Source organism: Aquila chrysaetos, chromosome 25 (genome assembly GCF_900496995.4).
Source record: "Aquila chrysaetos chrysaetos chromosome 25, bAquChr1.4, whole genome shotgun sequence".
NCBI lineage: Eukaryota > Metazoa > Chordata > Aves > Accipitriformes > Accipitridae > Aquila > Aquila chrysaetos.
This window is the reverse complement of record NC_044028.1, coordinates 6,397,567-6,414,304: the sequence shown is the minus strand read 5'-3', so window position 1 is coordinate 6,414,304 and position 16,738 is coordinate 6,397,567. Positions and strand designations below refer to the sequence as shown.

Below are 16,738 nucleotides of genomic sequence, written 5' to 3'. Positions count from 1 at the left end.
GGTAAAATTAGATTCGTCAATGTTTTTTATTTACTCTGCACTGGGTGTTCCCCCTTTGCGGTACAGCATAGCTACAGTGCTTGGCATCTATTGCTCCTCAGGACACAAACGCAGAGCTGTGCCATTTCCCAAATATACATCCCACCCAATGTGATAAAAATACTATTTCTCTTGTATGTTGAGACAATTGTTCTCGTCTCATCACTGACTATATAGACTGCAAACCTGTCACAGTAACAAAACCCACAAATGTTCTACACAGTAGAGAAAAATTCATGAAATTCCTCAGTACGTCCAAAACCAGCACAAAGACATTCCATCATTTTCATTTCTTGTCCTTTTAAATAAGTGGTGATGAGTCATGGACTCAAGATCATTTCCTTGAATCCAGATGGCACAACTTCACCACACTTGGCAACTTCGGATCACTTCCCGTAGAGCTTGTATTCCCTCCATGGTCTTGTCCTTTAAAGCCATGGCGAGCAGAACAGGTTTGTTCCCAGCTTCCTGAGACACGAACGCCACCAGGTTTTTGGCACAAACGTGAACGAGAGGCTGAAAAGCAAAGGTATACAGATGTACACTTACAGCTGGGAGAGCCCTCCCACACGAGTTAGGAGAGGAAGAGTCCTGCAATGACATGGAGCGTGTTGAGAACCTGTCGATACTGGACTCAGACTGAGCGTTCAGTTTGCTGAGCAGTTCGAATGTGATTGGGAACAGACACGCAGTTTGGCTGGTCAGCAAAGCCAAGCCACGGTACAGGGAACTTTAGAAAGCACTTTCTCAACCAGCTTAAAAGGGAAGAGTTCAGACCCATGAGTGACAACCTGAAACAACCTAACTGGAGCTGCACTTGAATCGAGTTTTGTACCGGTTTGGAAAACTTGGAAAGTCAGTACAGAGAATCTTTCCTTCCGCTGATCCTCCCACCCAAACTACATCACCAAATATCAAATTATATAAGAAGCCATGCATCAAAATGCCTCTATTTCCATCATAGCCAGATTTCTGAAGAAGTCTCCAAGTACAATTTTCTTTTAAAAATTTGTTGCTGAAGAGGGTTATGTTCTGCTGACAAGCTCTGGAAAAAAACTGTTATTTTTGCAATTCCTAGAGACCCCAAAATGGTGTTATATACACAGTTTTTGCACGCAATGTGTACAAGACAAGATTTTGATTTACGAATAATGAAAACCAGAAATAAGTATTGAGGCTGAAGGAGGGAAGAAACTGGGTATAATGTTAATGACGCTTCTTTAACAAGAACATCCAGCTTGTCTAGGTTTTATTTACACCCACAATTATGTATTTATCAGAAGGATGAGTCTGCTTGATTTTAGCTACCAGTGTGGTCTCGAAGTGTGCACCATCCCAAACAGGGATGTTAATGGTGACAAGCAGAAAGATAGCAAACCAGTGAAATCTTTTTCTTAAAGTTTAGATCGATTAAGTTGATAAAATGATTTAAAAATACTATATAACAAAGTAAACAGGCACTTCCCATTTCTACATATAAAACACAAAATAGCACAAAATAAAATACAAAAAAGCTTGGGGGTGGAGGTGGTCAGAATTAGCAGACATCACGCCAGGGAAAGCAAAACTTCTCCCACCCAGAGAAGCCTCCCTATTGCTGAAGAATGAGAACTCCATAAGGGGAAGCCGCAGAAGGAATCGGGAACTTGTGTTGCTAGAGTTTTTCTAGTTAAGGTTAGCAAGTAGTATTTGATAGCTCCAACCCTGATGGAAAGCCTCATAATCTTGTAGCTCTGTAACTTTCTGTTTTAATGCTTGACTAGTTGATGCTTTGCGAAATACATTTTATTCTTTCTCTCCAGCTTTGTGAAATGGTCGATAAAAACTCATTTTGCTGAAGCAAAACAAATTAAACTTTATCAAGGGTAGGTGCTGGCAGGCACACTTGGGAGAGGGCAACTGAAGTCCATTATGGGGCTGGCATAGATTGGCGGGGAGGGTGGGGGCGAGAAAAGGGACTTGAAAAGGAAAACAAACTCAATGGAACAGAAACCCAGAAAAGGTTATCAAGGGCTGCATGTTTTACCTTGCAACCCTTAAATCAACAGGAGCTTTATCAAACCTTCCACTAACATGGCGAAGCAATCCATATCCTGTAGGAGACAAGATAACAGATGCCCAAACCACTCATGGTTAAACTTTTGTTACGTCGAAGAGCAGATGAGCGTGCATACTTTTCTGATGATCCCCTCTTCCTTCAGAAGAGATTTTAAAATTAATCTTACCACTGTGCAAACACCGCTTAACTGCTGTGATTCACCAACTCCCTGGCAACTTGCACAGCCCCACCTACGACATTTCCCCCTTATCCTTGCTGCCTGTGCACTGTATATCCGCTCTCACCTCATCCTTGCCCAGTAGCACCTTCGTGGTGAGTGAGGGCCTGCCCACGTTGTTACCGATTGTGTTGGGGTCCACGTAGACGATTGTCCCCATCTTGCCGTACTGCGTGACTACCACGAGGACGGAGTTGGAGAACGCCGTGCACACCACCTCCGTCGGGACCCCGTGTACCACCTCCTCGCGCTGCTTGGACGTCACGATGGGACTCGCTTCCATCGCTGCAGAAAAAGAACAACAGAACAACGATAACAATAAAATAACATTAGATTAAGGGCACGGACCACGGGCTATAAAAAGCCCGAATCCTTCCCTTCATTTGAAATACCCAGGGTTAAGTTAATTTCAGAGCCCAAAAGCACCCGGAGGTGCGTGCCTGTGCAGGAACAACGGTCAACACCCCGCGACCCTGACTGGGAGGGGAAATTCCACTGCCCCGCAGCAACCGCCTGCGCTCCCCCCCGCACGAACGAGCTGCCGTTTACAGCGTTTCGTGCTAATCATCGTTTAACGCTGATGGCGCCCACGGAGCGGGCAGCCCCCGACCCGCCGTGCCCTCCCCTCCCTCGCAGCCTCCCGGTCGCTGGCACCGAGGGGGCGACCCCCGGCCCCCGCAGGCCTCGGCGTTTCCTGAGGCAGACAACAGCCCCCACGCCGGGCCGAGGCTGAGGAAAAGCCCCCTCGCCGCCCCTACCCGCTCCGGGCCCCGCCGCGCCGCCGCTTTCCGCCCGGGCCCGCCCCGCCGCGGCGGAAGCGGCGCCTTTCCCCTCCCTCCGCCGGGCCGCGGCGCGGGGAGATGGCGCAGGGCGGCCGCCGCCTTCCTCTCCCCTCAGCGCCGCCATTACCCGCTCCCGCCCGGGGAGGCGCCATCTGCAGCGCCCCCGCTCTCCTCAGGGACGTCGCCCCTCGCCCGCCCCGGGGCTGAGCCCCTTCCCTCGGCCGGTTTCTGCCCGTTTTACACCGGCTGCCGTCGGCGGGGAGGGGGGCGTCAGGCGGCGGGAAGCCCACCCGCGGCCGTGAGGGAGCGGCGCGTGCCCCTCCTCAGCCCCGTGAGGGGACAGGGTGGACCTGGGGGCCGCAGAGGGGCTGCTAATTTTGTTTTGGTTTTTTGTTTTTTTTGTTTTTTTTTTTTTTTGCCCCCTCTCCATTCCCACCCAAGCGGTGGGGACCGCTTCCACCCACTGGGTGGTGTTGGGCCACGCTTCAAGCCCCAGAGCGTGCTTTCCCATCAAAATAAGGCAGGTTTGGGGCCATCACCTGCCCCCCCCGTCACAGGCAGGCCACCCAGCCTCCCGCCTCGCTGCTGGTGGGACAAGTACTTCGTTCCGCGCCGAAATACTCCACGCGTGGTCCAGAAACTTCACGAGCGAAGCACGGGGCTCGAGCAAACGAAGGCAGCTGCCCGATGGTGCTGTAAGGGGAGATAAGGACATCCGTGTGGAGAGTGCAGAAAGAAATGTTTATGTCCCATGAGCGATACGTGCAAATGTTAGTTTCTGTTAATTGCGTAGAGTTAATTCAGTGCTAATTTTTTTCTTTGAAAAAACAGTACTCATGAATGATAATTTTGTATACTGAGTTGTACAAAGCTCTGAAAACTGGGATTTATCAGAGATTTGCACCTTTCCAGACTTTAGCAATTGCTGCATCTAAAATACGCCCCAAACCTTCATTTCTATGTGTTAGCTCTACTTTACCATTATTCCCACCACACACAAAATATCCCGGCTGTGGCTGCAGCGATAGCTACTTGAGATGTGGGTTATCTGTTCAGGTAACATCTCTTAAGGACCTCATGAATATTTTTTTTTGTTTTGCATTAAAAGTTTTAACAAAACCTGACTAGAGGAAGTGCGCGTAAACTTTGTGCCGAGAATCCTTTAAGGCACCGTTAGAGAGCAGCAGAGGTCCACGGAAAAGCTTTTAATGCAGCAGGTTATTCTTGTGGTTAATTCAGAGAGGCTTGATAACTTTTCGGCACTCCTTGCAATCTGGCAAATAGTCTGTTTTCCAGCACTGCGAAAAAACAACATTCCTCTTCCTTGCTTACCACAATCACTTGAGGCTTTGCCTGCTTGACAGAGATAATAGCAGCTCTTGTCAGTAAAGCCTCCTGACTCATAAAGAAGTTTATTCCCACTCTGTCTTCTCCAGAGAGTGATTTTACTTCAGGAAACACAAAGGACCAGATTCTTCCGGCCATCCTTGTCAGCCTCCATTTTATTTTTTACATGACAGGAGGACAAAGAGAGTCCACTCTAGCTCAGATTTACATGGAAACACCATAGTTCACTGTTTTGCATTAGTTTGGGACAAAAGAGTTGTCTTTAATAGTTTCAGTGAATTAGATATCTTATTTTGGCATGGAGCTGAGGTGGGACATAGCAAACTCGAGAAGCAGACGGCAGGAGGTAACTGAGCACTGAAGCTTCATCACTGAAAGTAAATGTATTAAAAAAAAAAAAAAAGAGCTAAGGAGAAGGCTCCTATTGTCTGTGTGACTGAGGCAGGGGATGGAGATCTGAGAATACACACTGTGGCAGATAATGGGACCTTTCCTGAGGGGTCTGTCTGCCTGTCACCTGCTTCCTAGCATTTTCTGGCTGAGAAGGACATGTATCCATACTTACACTCCCATTAGCTATAGCACTTTGCCTCCAAAGATCCCTAATCACATTGCAAACATTATTACATTTAGCTTCATAAACTCTCTTTTGACATAACAGATTATTAATACACCCCATGTTACGGTCTGAGGGAAATAAAGAATCGAGACAGGCAGCAGTTCAGAGCCATCAAATCCTCGGTTGGAGATTCTGCAGGATTTCAGGATCCCTTCTTCCACTCCCATGCACTTGCTGCTAAAGAAACATGTCGTGCATGTCACTATCTCAATTACCAGAGAAAAATCAATGACTGTGCAGCCCCATACTTTGACAAGAAAAACTACCCATAATACTGCAGCTTTATACCTTTATTATTATTAATTTGAGCAGTTTCTTACTACTCTTCTTTTTAAACTGCTTAAGTGCCTGTGTGTGTGTGTAGACTGGAAGGAGGCTGCTTTGTATAATAATTTTTGCATTTATCTGAACTGATTTTATAGAGCAAATGCATAAGATCCACAGAGCATCAGAAATGTTTCCCACTTCCCTTGAAAACTAGACACACAGTGTTTCAGGACATCCATTAATAATCCCTGCTCTTGGGAGTGCCTAGCTATCAAAGTGCTGGGTTGGTTTATTAGTTTACAGGTTATTACTTCTCTAGTTTAGATTTCTCTCTTGTATCTTTTATGATGCAGAATATAGACTGTGAGCTGGAACCTCAGGTGCAGCTGGGCTCTGGGCTGCGCAGCCAAGGAGAGAGGAAAGGAATTAGTTTGCTCCCTGATGCGGGAGCTGCTTGGGAATTATTCTGACCCTTATATAAATCAGGTACGTGAAGCAGAGCTGCCTTTAAGTACATTCCTCTGGCCAGACAATATCAGAGTGCTCCTATTCCCCTTATTACTGTCACAACAAGGTCGGGGGGATATGGGTGGTGTGGGGGTTTGTGAGCACTCTCTCCATGGGGCCATTGTGTCAAAGGAGTACGAGGGATGGCAGAAGTCCACCTCCTGGTGCTTTCAAGCAGTTCCCACTGCATTTAAGTAGAGTGTGGCAGAGGTGGTGTTCAGAAGATACTACCGGACTGATTCCCCTAAGGAAGTGGGTAGAGGAGCACATCTGGGGCTGTTGTCAAAGCCTAGCTTTAGCCCCAGAAGTCAGGTCTCCCTGGCTAGCTCTCTCTGGAGTCAGTGGAGAGAGGCTTTGTCACTGCTTCGTGCAAAGTGGAAACACAGCTTTGAAGCTGGCTATCCACAGTCAGGGGTTAAGCCTGCTGCAGCTGTTTTATCTCCTGGTTTCTAGATCTCAGCCTGACACAGGTACGGGCCTGCCAAACATGACCAAAACCCAATGGCTTCTGCATATGGACAGAAACAGGACATCAGGTTTGCAGGGAAGCCTGAGGTTCAAGTGTGAGCACCTGAGGAGTTCAGACGTGTCCAGGATTAGCTGAACAGTGTTCTCAGAGTTAAAGTTCTGAGGCTGTCTTTTTATGTGCTCATATTTTGAAGGAAGGTGAGGGGATTCTGGCTCTTCTGTGCATTGGTCCTTTTTCTGTGCTCCCTGGGATAACGAGTAGTATCATTTCTTATTCTGAGAGACAAGTCTAAGAGGTTGCTTTGTTCTTAAGTTGTCTACACAGCTCTTATTGTATGGGACGTCTCTTACTTCATTCGTTGCATGAGTAAGAGGAAGGCTAAGCCAATCAATCAGGCATTGCAGAACCACTCTAAGCTATTTAGTTGCTGATTAAACCTTTTTTTTTTTTTTTTTCCCCAGTGTAGAATACAGCTGGGAAAAAACACAGTCTTTTAAGAAAAAATAAACATAACACTCAAAACCAAATTGTTCCCGTTCTGTGTGAGTTGCACTCAGCTGCACATCTGAAATGGAAATGCTGTATGTCTTCACATGCCTGAGACTGTCAGGTCATGCTATTGTTTTGTTTTCTTGCATTTGCAACTTAATAGGGAAACAATATGGGAATGTTCATTAATGTTTGTGTAAGTAGTAACTGCCCACATATGAGCACTAGCATGTTTTCCTGTGAAAGCTCAATGTGCAGGGTAGGATTTAAAAACACAGCAGTTAGCCAGCACACTCTGGCTGGGCCTGGAAACATCTAGGTAGCAATTTGACTGGAGCTCTGTGGAAGTTTTTTTTAAGTCAAATTTAGTGACCTATAAATAGAGGAGTACTCCAGCCCTTGTAGGACTTTGTTATGCTGTGTCATTTGTGTTTTGTGAGCTGCTGTGCAGGCTGGGGAAGGAGAACTTCAGATCCCCGGGGCTGGTATGAGAAAGGAGCTCGCTAGGTGCTGGGGGAGAGTTTCAGAAGGGGGCTACTGCTGAGATTGCAGAGCCTGGCAAAAGTGAGGCAAGTCACACCTACAGAAGGATGTTGGTGAAAACAGTTTCTTGGGTGCTTGATCTCAAACAGCAGTAGTTTTCTTATATTCAGTACCTTTTAAACCAGCAGATCCTACATTTCTTTGCAAAAAATATCCAGAAATTATTTCAACAACCACTGAAAGGAAAATGACATTCTTGAAATGTGTGAAATACATCTCCAGAATAGCTCCAGACTACCTAAGAGAGCTAAAATAGCTCCAGCTACCTAAAAGAGTCAGGATTACATCATGCAGTCAACCTGGTGCTGTCTAATGATAATTTTATCCCCGATATTTATCATGAGATACCAGCTGGCTGTACTGGACACTGTAGCCAGGGGGTATGGAGCAGACAGAGTCATCAGGAGGCAAGATTGAGTTTGAGTACTGTTTACATAATTTTCATTTGTCAAATAACAGCCCTACATAGATCATGACCATGACAGCGCCTGTGGATGGTATCATCCATCAGCGGATCCACCCTGTGAACCCCAGAAGCTTTGCATTACTGGAATGGCTGAAGAAATTATTTCTGTGGATCAGTAAAGACAGCAGTAATTGCCAAAAAGCTCACTATAGTTTATGCAGGAGTTTTTCAGTCGCTCATGGTGGTCTGTCAGATGAAAGACAGCATGGAAATGGAGTGGATTGTAAAAATAATTGTGGCATAGCTTGCAAGAACAAAACTCATACCACTCTGTTCCTAAGAAATGCAAAAGCACAGAAAATAACAACATGGCTTTTGCAGAAGCAACAAGAGAATGTCAGAGTATTAGTATGATACTAATAGTATAGTCAGTTGTATAAATCACTTAATTGTGACAGCAAATTAAATAGTGTTGTTGTCTAGAATTCACCCATCGTTAAAATGATGTATCTTGATGAGACAAATGCCTTGTGCACTGCCAGTAATAAATTAGCTCCTCTTTCAAGTGAGAAAACAATTAAAAACTTGGTTGAAAAGGGCATATTTTCTCTGTGGCCACTGATCCCTCAAACTCTGGAAATAATAAAGTGTTTCTAATAGTTCTTCATTATTACACAGTTGAAAGAGGAAGAATCCATTGTCTCATTATGTTCAAGACAGTTATGAAATTGCATTGGGGATATTTGAAAATGTAAGAGGCACCTAACCAAATGGTTTCAACTTTGACAATGTATCATCATTTGCAGTTCATAATGCTGCTGTTAACTTTGGGAGATATCAGTCAATGCACACAGTGGAAAATGAGAATAAATATTTACTTTTCATTTATATACTGCATAAATAACAGCAAAGTACGCAGTAGACAGGTCATGATTTGATTTTGAGGGTTGTGTAACAAAAGTTTCAGAATTACAGGAGGTATTCATTTTGCAAAACTTAAATATGTGGAAACACTGAGCCATTTCCCGACAAAGTGGGCACCTCTGTACCTTGCCAATGAAACAATAACAAAATGATTTCTGGGTATTACCAATTACTCTTGAATATTAGGTGAAGATTGGCCTCATCTGATTTTTAAGTTCTTTGTAGATGTTGAAGATGGAGATGGTGGAGATGCTTGGTGTCTGAATGTTTCCTCTTTTGTAGTACATTGAATTTTTTTGCCATCTAGTCAAAATTAAAATTCTTTCTGATGCTGAAGTTTGGCACATAAAGCATTAGTTATGCTGTAGATCACAATAAAGAATCAGAGTCAGACCTGCATAAAGACATACCATGACAAGGCAAAAGAATGTAGGCAGATACCCTTGAGGCTGGGCTGTAGATGCTCTCAGATCTCAGTCTTCATCTACCTATACTAACCCGATTCACTTGCTGTCTCTGAAAAAATGTGAGGTTTTAGGAAACTGGAAGCCATATTGAAGGACTTATCTATGACAAAAGATTGGAAATACATTTATGAGGAATATTGTGATTTGAAAGATTTTGTGAGGCACACGCATATGCTGCAGGAATTTGTATTTAGAAGTGCTTCAAATCCTATTTATGTCCATTTCAAAAAACTTGTAGTTTACTACATCCACTCCTGTCCCTAGAGAGTAATAGAACAAATACGTTCTCTTGGAAGCAGATTTAACATTTCAGAAACCTGCAAAATATTAAGTCTGTTAAAGCTGAAGTTTAAAGTTAATTTTAACTGACCACATAAACTATTTTATGAATCAACATAAAAAGAAATAAGTATTGAAATTGTTAGTTAGTGCCATTCTAAGTAATGAACTGAAGTTTGTGATAATTGAATTGTGCATTTGATGGACAGTACAAATGTACTCTTAGGAGAAAAATACCATTATATACTGGGGAAAATGGCATTAAAATAAAGTACTGTCCCTTATGTCACAGGTGCTTATCTCCTGTTTCTGTAAAAGAAACGTGATAATCAAGAAAAGCAGATGTGCTATCAACTTTTTAAGTTTCATCTTGGAAATGAGGTTGGAATATTCCGTAAGGAAATCAATGTCATTTTCCTACTCTTTTCTGTCTCTGTAAGAAGTGCTCTGCCTAAGTCCTTCTCTGCTCTGCACTTGCAATTCTTCTTCTGTTTCTCTAGGCGACTCTAGGCTAAGCTCATGTTTTTGCTCTTAACTTCATGTGAGCCTCCTTTCCTATCTCTTCCAAGAGCATTTTGGAACCAGTTTGCCCTGAAACCCTGAGATCAGAGAACACTGGGGATTAGGTTTAAACTTGTTAAACTGAATTAACACTCCTGCCACATGATTCTGGCCTGTGCCAGTCCTTCTAATCTTGTTCAGAGTTTAGGATAATTTGTTTAGTAGTGCTGATCAGCTGGAGGTTAATTCAATTGGACTTTGGTTATTTATTCATGCCCGGATTTGCTAAGTGTCACAGCAGATACATGAGGTCTCTGTTACAGTTATGAGACGGCTTCATTAGTGTGACGGAGAGTCCATCTGGATGACTTCCTTTCCTCAGTGCAATAACTGGCTGTCAGGGCTCTCGCCAGTGGAAAAAAATCCTTATATAACATCTCCCTTTCATTTGTGTCATAAGTGTATTGATTACAACTTAAAATGCACTTCTCTGTTCTAATTGCTGGGATTGCCAATAATCTTTCTCAGAGATCTCAGTAGTATTCCAGCTCTACCTTTTAAATTGATGTCAGAATTGAAAAGAAAAGTACAAATGTGTTTTAAAAGCCATTTATTATTAATAATGTATTTTCACGCAGTATTTTGGTCCTGCTGACTTCAAAGGTCCACTTTCCCCATGAGTGAAATGCTGCCAGCGCTGGGGTGGAACATGGTCAGTCTTTTACGCTGCCCAGAATTAACTACCCAGAAATGGAAGACAAAAAGGAAGAAGAAAGTTGCATCCTGCTGAAACCTCTGGAGGAATTTAGGTTGGCAGAACGTTGTTACTCGAACTGGAATGTGGCCAGGACACCAGGATTAATGTTAGCAAAAAATGCCACTTGATTGCAAGTTCGGGTAACCTTGGATGAAAGTCTTATCTGAAAAGAGGCTCTTTAACAGAATAGGGCTCCCTGATATTGGCCAGGACTTTGGTTCAGGGTTGACTCAGAGAATTTTTGTTATTTGCTTCAGCAGTTTTTGAATGGGACAGCTCTTGAATGGTAACAGATTTCCCCTTCACAGCCTGCAGCACAGCAGATAATTTCCCAGAGAGGATTCCATGCCATAGACTGATGTCTCTTTTTAGAGATGTTTACTGATACATCATGCAAACATTACAAATAGGAGCCTGAAGGGATGCTTGTTAGGGAAAGGTCCTAAAGATTAGAAGGCAGGAAAAATATTCAATGTCAAGAAGGCACTGGGCCAAGCTGAGTTTCTGCAGCCACATAGGTGTGGAATAGCTACTTAAGTCATGGAGTTACTCCTGAGCAAGTGAGACCATCATTTGCCTCATTCTTGTTTTATTCTCTTCTCTGAATGTTTCTACTGTCAGTCCTCTAATACATGTTATGGGTTGGGCTGGCAGAACCAGGTGGTACCCAGTGAAAGCTTTGATGATTAAGAGCAGCATTAATCAAAATTTCTTCTCTTTCAATTTTTCAATTAAATTGTGAAGCTGTGCTGAGGAACAACCATTAACTTCCAGGGAGTGAGAAATGTTCCCACATGTTTGGCCTTCTTCAGACAACCCTGTCACACTTACATACCATGAAATACAGTTTCCAACAGAACAATGTTCCCAAAACCAGCTGGGACCTGCATTACAACTCAGCATTCTTTGCAGAAGTTTATGTGCTGTTGACTTGGAAGCCAAATTAGAGCTTTTGGGAGGACTTTCTACTCATCTACACAACAACGCAACACAGGTCCCACAGCATCAGCTCCCACAGAGGAGCTGGAGAGAGCAGGACTAAGAGAAAAATGTGTCAGTACCCATCTTTGCCACCAGAGAAGTGGCTTGCTGTGGGATTTGGTGTTTCTTGCACTGGTCCTCGGTCTCACATGCCTGCATGGGTAAAATGAAAGCATCCAGGGACCATGTCAAGGCAGCCTGCCATAAATTATGAAGGGGGCTGTATCTGAAAAAGCCAGAGTGTGTTCCCAAGAGACAGGATCCCTGTCTGGAGGAGAAAGAGCAGTGTGCAACTCCATCTCTCTGGGCACTTCCCTGATACCACAGCTCCTTCTTGACAGTAAGGCAGAAGCTCCATGCAAAGGGAACAATACTTACAGGGCTGTATGTCAGCTGTATGTGAGCATGGGACTTGCTTTGCTATTTGTTTTTGGGGGCAAAACTCATCACTGCTGTATGTGGGGTGAATGTGACCTGGACTGTTTTGTAAGTGAAGCTATTTTCCATCCTACCTGAGCCCCACTGAGGTTTTCCCTTGTTTTCCATGGGAAGACACTGATTGTCCCCTCTTCCCCAGCCCAACTTTCCCATTCCTCTCCTGCAGCAGCTCAGACTTGTATATGAGCCAAGATATGATTCCCCTAAGAATTCACTTCATTTAATATTCCTCTTCCCTGTCTTCATTATTTTTCATTTATAGGTTAACCAGCACCTGAGATGCTCAGTGCTTTCCCTAACTTTACTTTGACTAGATAAACTTTTAAATTAAACATTTTCATTCCCCCCTCTTTCTGTTTGATTGTTACTGTATAATTCTGTATTTTAAAAAAACAGCAAACAGAGAAGTAATCACAGATGCATTTTGCTGAGAAGAGATAGATGGCCTGACATAAAGGATTGAACATACTATTCCACAGATATCCCTGCATCTGACAAAATAGGCCAAACTCGTTCTTTATGTAGCTCCACCAGGGACGAACAAGACCCAGGGGCTGTAAGGAAGACCACGTGGTGACTTTTTGTTTCATCGAGTCCCTGGAACATTGAATATGCTCTTGATATGCAAGAGTAGGCTGAAATCTGCAATCAGCTCCACGAGTGTAATTGAATCTGAGTCAGGAGAAGTGACACCTGCATGATGAGGAAGGGCATTCATTATGCTCTGTTCAGGTCTGTACCATTCTGCTTGTGTGGACGGAGTTCAGCATGTACTATCTCAAGCTGAGGGATCACACAATCATGCTCCAACTACCATTTCCTATATATATTTCTACTACGTGCCGGACATCTCAATGCTATGCTGACGAGTGCATAAGCACATGCCACGCTATCTAAATATCTGCTTTTATACATGTGCATCAGCTAACAGATGCACATTGGACTTATGAATATGAATGGGGCAAAACGTGTAGTGCAACCTTCACATCAGGCTCGCTTTCCTTCATGTGCCTGCATTTCTGATAAATCACTGCTGTCTTGGGGACATCTGTGTCAGTTCAGACCAATCCCCTGTTACTGCAGGCAAACATGATACAGCTGTGAAGTCTGCCTGAGTCTATAATGTTGTGTATCATCTCACACACAAGCTCTCCATGGCCAACAATAATAATAAGAGCTTTGTACAAAAGACTAAAAGTCTCAAAGACAGTACAGGAAGAGAGAAGGAGAGGCCAGTGCGCATTGCCACTGCCTTAAAAGGAAGTATAAGAGGAGAAAATTCCTGGATGATCTCTTCATGCTATCACCAGGAACGGTCCTTTTGGGAATGGTGCAATGAAGAGCTTTTGAGAAAAATGTTGTCAAAGCAATTTTTGTTGGAAATGTTATTTTGACACATAAGGCCATATTGTTTTGATCACTCCCTTTTCAAAAGTAACTTTTAGGTTACAGTGTTCTGCTTTGATGATTTTTCAAACGAAGTTGGAGTCATTCACTTCATGTCAATTTTTCATCCACATTTTATCTTACATGGGAAAAGAGCAAAAGAAAACATTTGATTGACCCAAACTACCCGTGGGACATGCTGTTTTTGTGAAAACTTTCAAAATATTGCTTCCTTTTTCCTGGTTTGGGAGGAAATCCTAGGACCTCTCACCCTTTGGAGAAAGGAGAACGTACTCTGATGAGGGCATCTGGTACAGAGGCCAAAATCAAGGTGCTAAACCAGGGCTAGTACTGAATCACCCTGTGGTACATCTGAATGCAGATGGGTTTCTTGTTTAGGTACATAGTGGTCCCACGGTTTGGTCGTGCCAGCGTGTAAGCACTGTCCCTGGGGGAAGCTGGGCTCAGTGCTTGGCAGGCAGGCCTTTGGGACCACGTGCTGAAGACTTTACACCCTCTGAAACGCAACCCAAGGCTCCTTGGCAGGGATTGCTGGTGGGAGGAGTACATCTTGGTGTTTAGCCTTCAGGAAACCTGGCACTTCTCGCAACTAGCCCTCAGGGAGGGCACTCAGGTGCCCTTGACAGGTGGCTTTTAAATGGAGAAAGCAGCACATCTTGGTGGGGAGCCAGAAGTAAAAGCAGCTTTGGCAGGTAGCCTTTGTGCAAGGCAAGCGCTTTGCAGTTCTCCTTTAGAGGAGGGAAGCATGATGCTGCAACAGGTAGAGGGGGGTCAGACCCACTCCAGCCCCTTTGGACTTGCACTCGAGGTTGGAGTTCCATGTTCCCTCCCTATGTCAAGTGGGAAACACCCACTGCTTTTCCATACTTGGAGGAATTCTTACCAAAATCCCCTCTATATACCATATATATATATATGTATGTACATACATGTATAAAATAGGTTACTGAAGCAAGAGAACAAAAATATTGTGAAAGTCAGCTGGATTCTCCAGAGAGAGGGATGCAAAATATGTATCCAATAAAGCTTTTCTGATGATACCCATAAATAAAGAGCTGAAGTGCTGGCCCTGCTGTCCTCTCCAGTACCATTCCACCAGATATGTGTAGCTCACGTCCCGAGTCATCCCCAAGGAGAGCAATAGATGTTATACACTTGAAATAGTTTAATTTCTAACTGGCCCAAGCGCAGTTCATCCCTCTTTTATCAGGCAAGAGGAAGATGGAGAATTTTAATATCTTCTGGTGAGATCATGGGACCTCTGAGTCCCTAGCCTTATTCACTGCAGTCAGTGCATTTTGCCAGTTCCGTGCAAGAAGCTGCAGGTGTGAGAGAAATTGTGCTCCCACATTGCACTGCAAGGACAAGAGAGTGATGATGCTTGCGTAGAAATTGGGACCTTTCTGGTTGCTCTGACTGAGCTGCAAGACCTTGAGATCTCCATTTCCAGCTGCAGAAGACCCTTTTTAGGCTCATAAGTTTATAGCAAGGTACTCTAATGGCTTTATTTCCAGAGGCAGAGGTGATGAATTCCCACTTGAAGAAACAGGTCTGTAGGCAGATGTGTTCAGTGAGGATCTAACACTTCATTTATCCTGGAAGACCTTAGCCTGCTGCATCCATTCCTTGCTTAGCGCCAGCCTATGCGCTTTGTGTGTAAACTGAGGTAGGGAGCTCACAGGCTCTACTGTCCCCTCCCAAACAGTTGTCCCAGCATACAGAGAGGGGTCGGCTCCCAGGAACGTGCCTTCACCATACACCAATGCCTCGGTCACAAGGTTCCCTGGGAATGAGATAAGTGACTGATGGCTGCTATTACAGGAGGAGATCTTTGGAACAGATCCAGCCTCCTCTGTGGTAAAGTCGAAGGGTAAGAAAAATCTTTCAGACAGCCTACGGCTGCAAGGTGGCTTTGCTTTGAACACAAACAAGAAATACATTTTCACAGAGCGTGGAATCCACAAGCAAAAAGGAAAAAAAAAAAGAGGAAATCAGATGGCTTAATTACTAACTCATCAGAGGCCAGTAGGGACTGCAGCAATACAAGCTATATTATATTGTCAATTTGTATTGTGCGTTTGGAACAACAACAATCACGTTGTTTTGAAATTAAGAATAACCTGGAGCGGGCAAATAAACTAACAGTGTGCCACATAGTTGAGAGAGAGAGAGAATTTGTACTTGGCAATAATCAATACTCGTGTATGTCTTCTAATTGAGTCAGTCCAGCCTTCCTCCAGGATGTGACAGTGACAACTGAACTCCTCTTCCCATGTGATGGATTTGATTGTGCTGCAGCTGTAAATAGAGAATGCACCAAAAATGGCTTTGGTTTGTCCTCGGTGCCTGAGCACCAACCCTGCTCGGTCCAGAGTATCAATCAGCCAGGCAGGATGCAGGCACCGATGCTGTCTTGCCTGGGACAGCTGGAGGGCACAACCAAGGATAGGTCCTGAGGAACTTTCCTAGAGGAGGGCCTAATCTTCCCAGCAGTCATCTCCCTTGCAAATATGTAGAACAAGCATCTTCTAAAGAATCATATGACCAGTTCTGGTGACTTTCTCAACAATTTGATCTTTGTCCTGTCTCCTAAAATAGTCTTTTAAAAATACCTCGCTGCCAGAGGCACTGAGTGGGTTGGTTGATTAGCGTGACCCAGTGCTTGGGGATCCACAGCTGAAGTGTGTATTGTTCCTTTTTAGTCTGAGGTCCTTGTTCATGAGTGCAAGTTTGCAATGGTTTTTGGATTCTTGACTGGGTAAGAATTGTGTTGACCCAGGGCTTTCATCTGCCATTCATCCAAGGCAGACCACAGGCAGCCTCAGCTCACATCTCCACATGGTGGCATTTCCTAACTTGTATTTCTTCCTCTGTCCCTCTGCTATGGCTGGAGGCACATCCGAATTGAAATGAAAGACTTTCCTTTTCCCTCTTCAAATTGCTACTTGTGTGCCGACTTAAGCTCTCCGCTTGGTTTGTATTGGGGGATGAGTCAAAACCCTGGCTTATTCATATTTCACATCATGTGCACGTTAATTGGTACTTTACATCCCAGGGACTTCCTAACGGAGCACCAATTTGGTCTCTTAACAATTTTACTACAAATACATCCCCCCCCCCCCCCCCCTTCCTTTTCCCTTTTTGTCATAGATAAGATTCATTTTTTTTCTGGACATGAATCCATTGCCTGAGTTTTCTCAAATCTCTGCTCTGGGACACTGAAATCTTATCTCTGAGGCA

At 44.1% G+C, this 16,738-nt stretch overlaps 1 protein-coding gene across 3 annotated transcripts; it reads right to left on the bottom strand.

Moving 5' to 3' along the window:
* Positions 1–7: 7 nt before the first annotated feature.
* Positions 8–3,142, bottom strand: PSMG3 (proteasome assembly chaperone 3). Of its 3 annotated transcripts, none has more exons than XM_030002331.2 (3): positions 3,074–3,142; positions 2,383–2,600; positions 8–555 (listed from the first exon to the last, which is right to left on the bottom strand). In XM_030002331.2, exons 2-3 carry the CDS (start codon positions 2,596–2,598, stop codon positions 403–405), a joined length of 369 nt encoding a protein of 122 aa, XP_029858191.1. In that variant the 5' UTR covers positions 2,599–2,600; positions 3,074–3,142; the 3' UTR covers positions 8–402. The 3 variants fall into 3 exon arrangements, with proteins under 3 accessions (XP_029858191.1, XP_029858192.1, XP_029858190.1); XM_030002332.2 differs by having other exon boundaries at positions 3,080–3,124; XM_030002330.2 differs by having other exon boundaries at positions 2,970–3,112.
* Positions 3,143–16,738: the final 13,596 nt, after the last annotated feature.

Excerpts from the sequence above, each read along its gene's own strand:
- PSMG3 (XM_030002331.2), bottom strand. The coding sequence starts at position 2,598 with ATGGAAGCGAGTCCCATCGTGACGTCCAAGCAGCGCGAGGAGGTGGTA. Across the intron at positions 556-2,382 it reads TGCTACTGGGCAAGGATGAG|CCTCTCGTTCACGTTTGTGC; the intron begins GTGAGAGCGGAT and ends TTTGCTTTTCAG.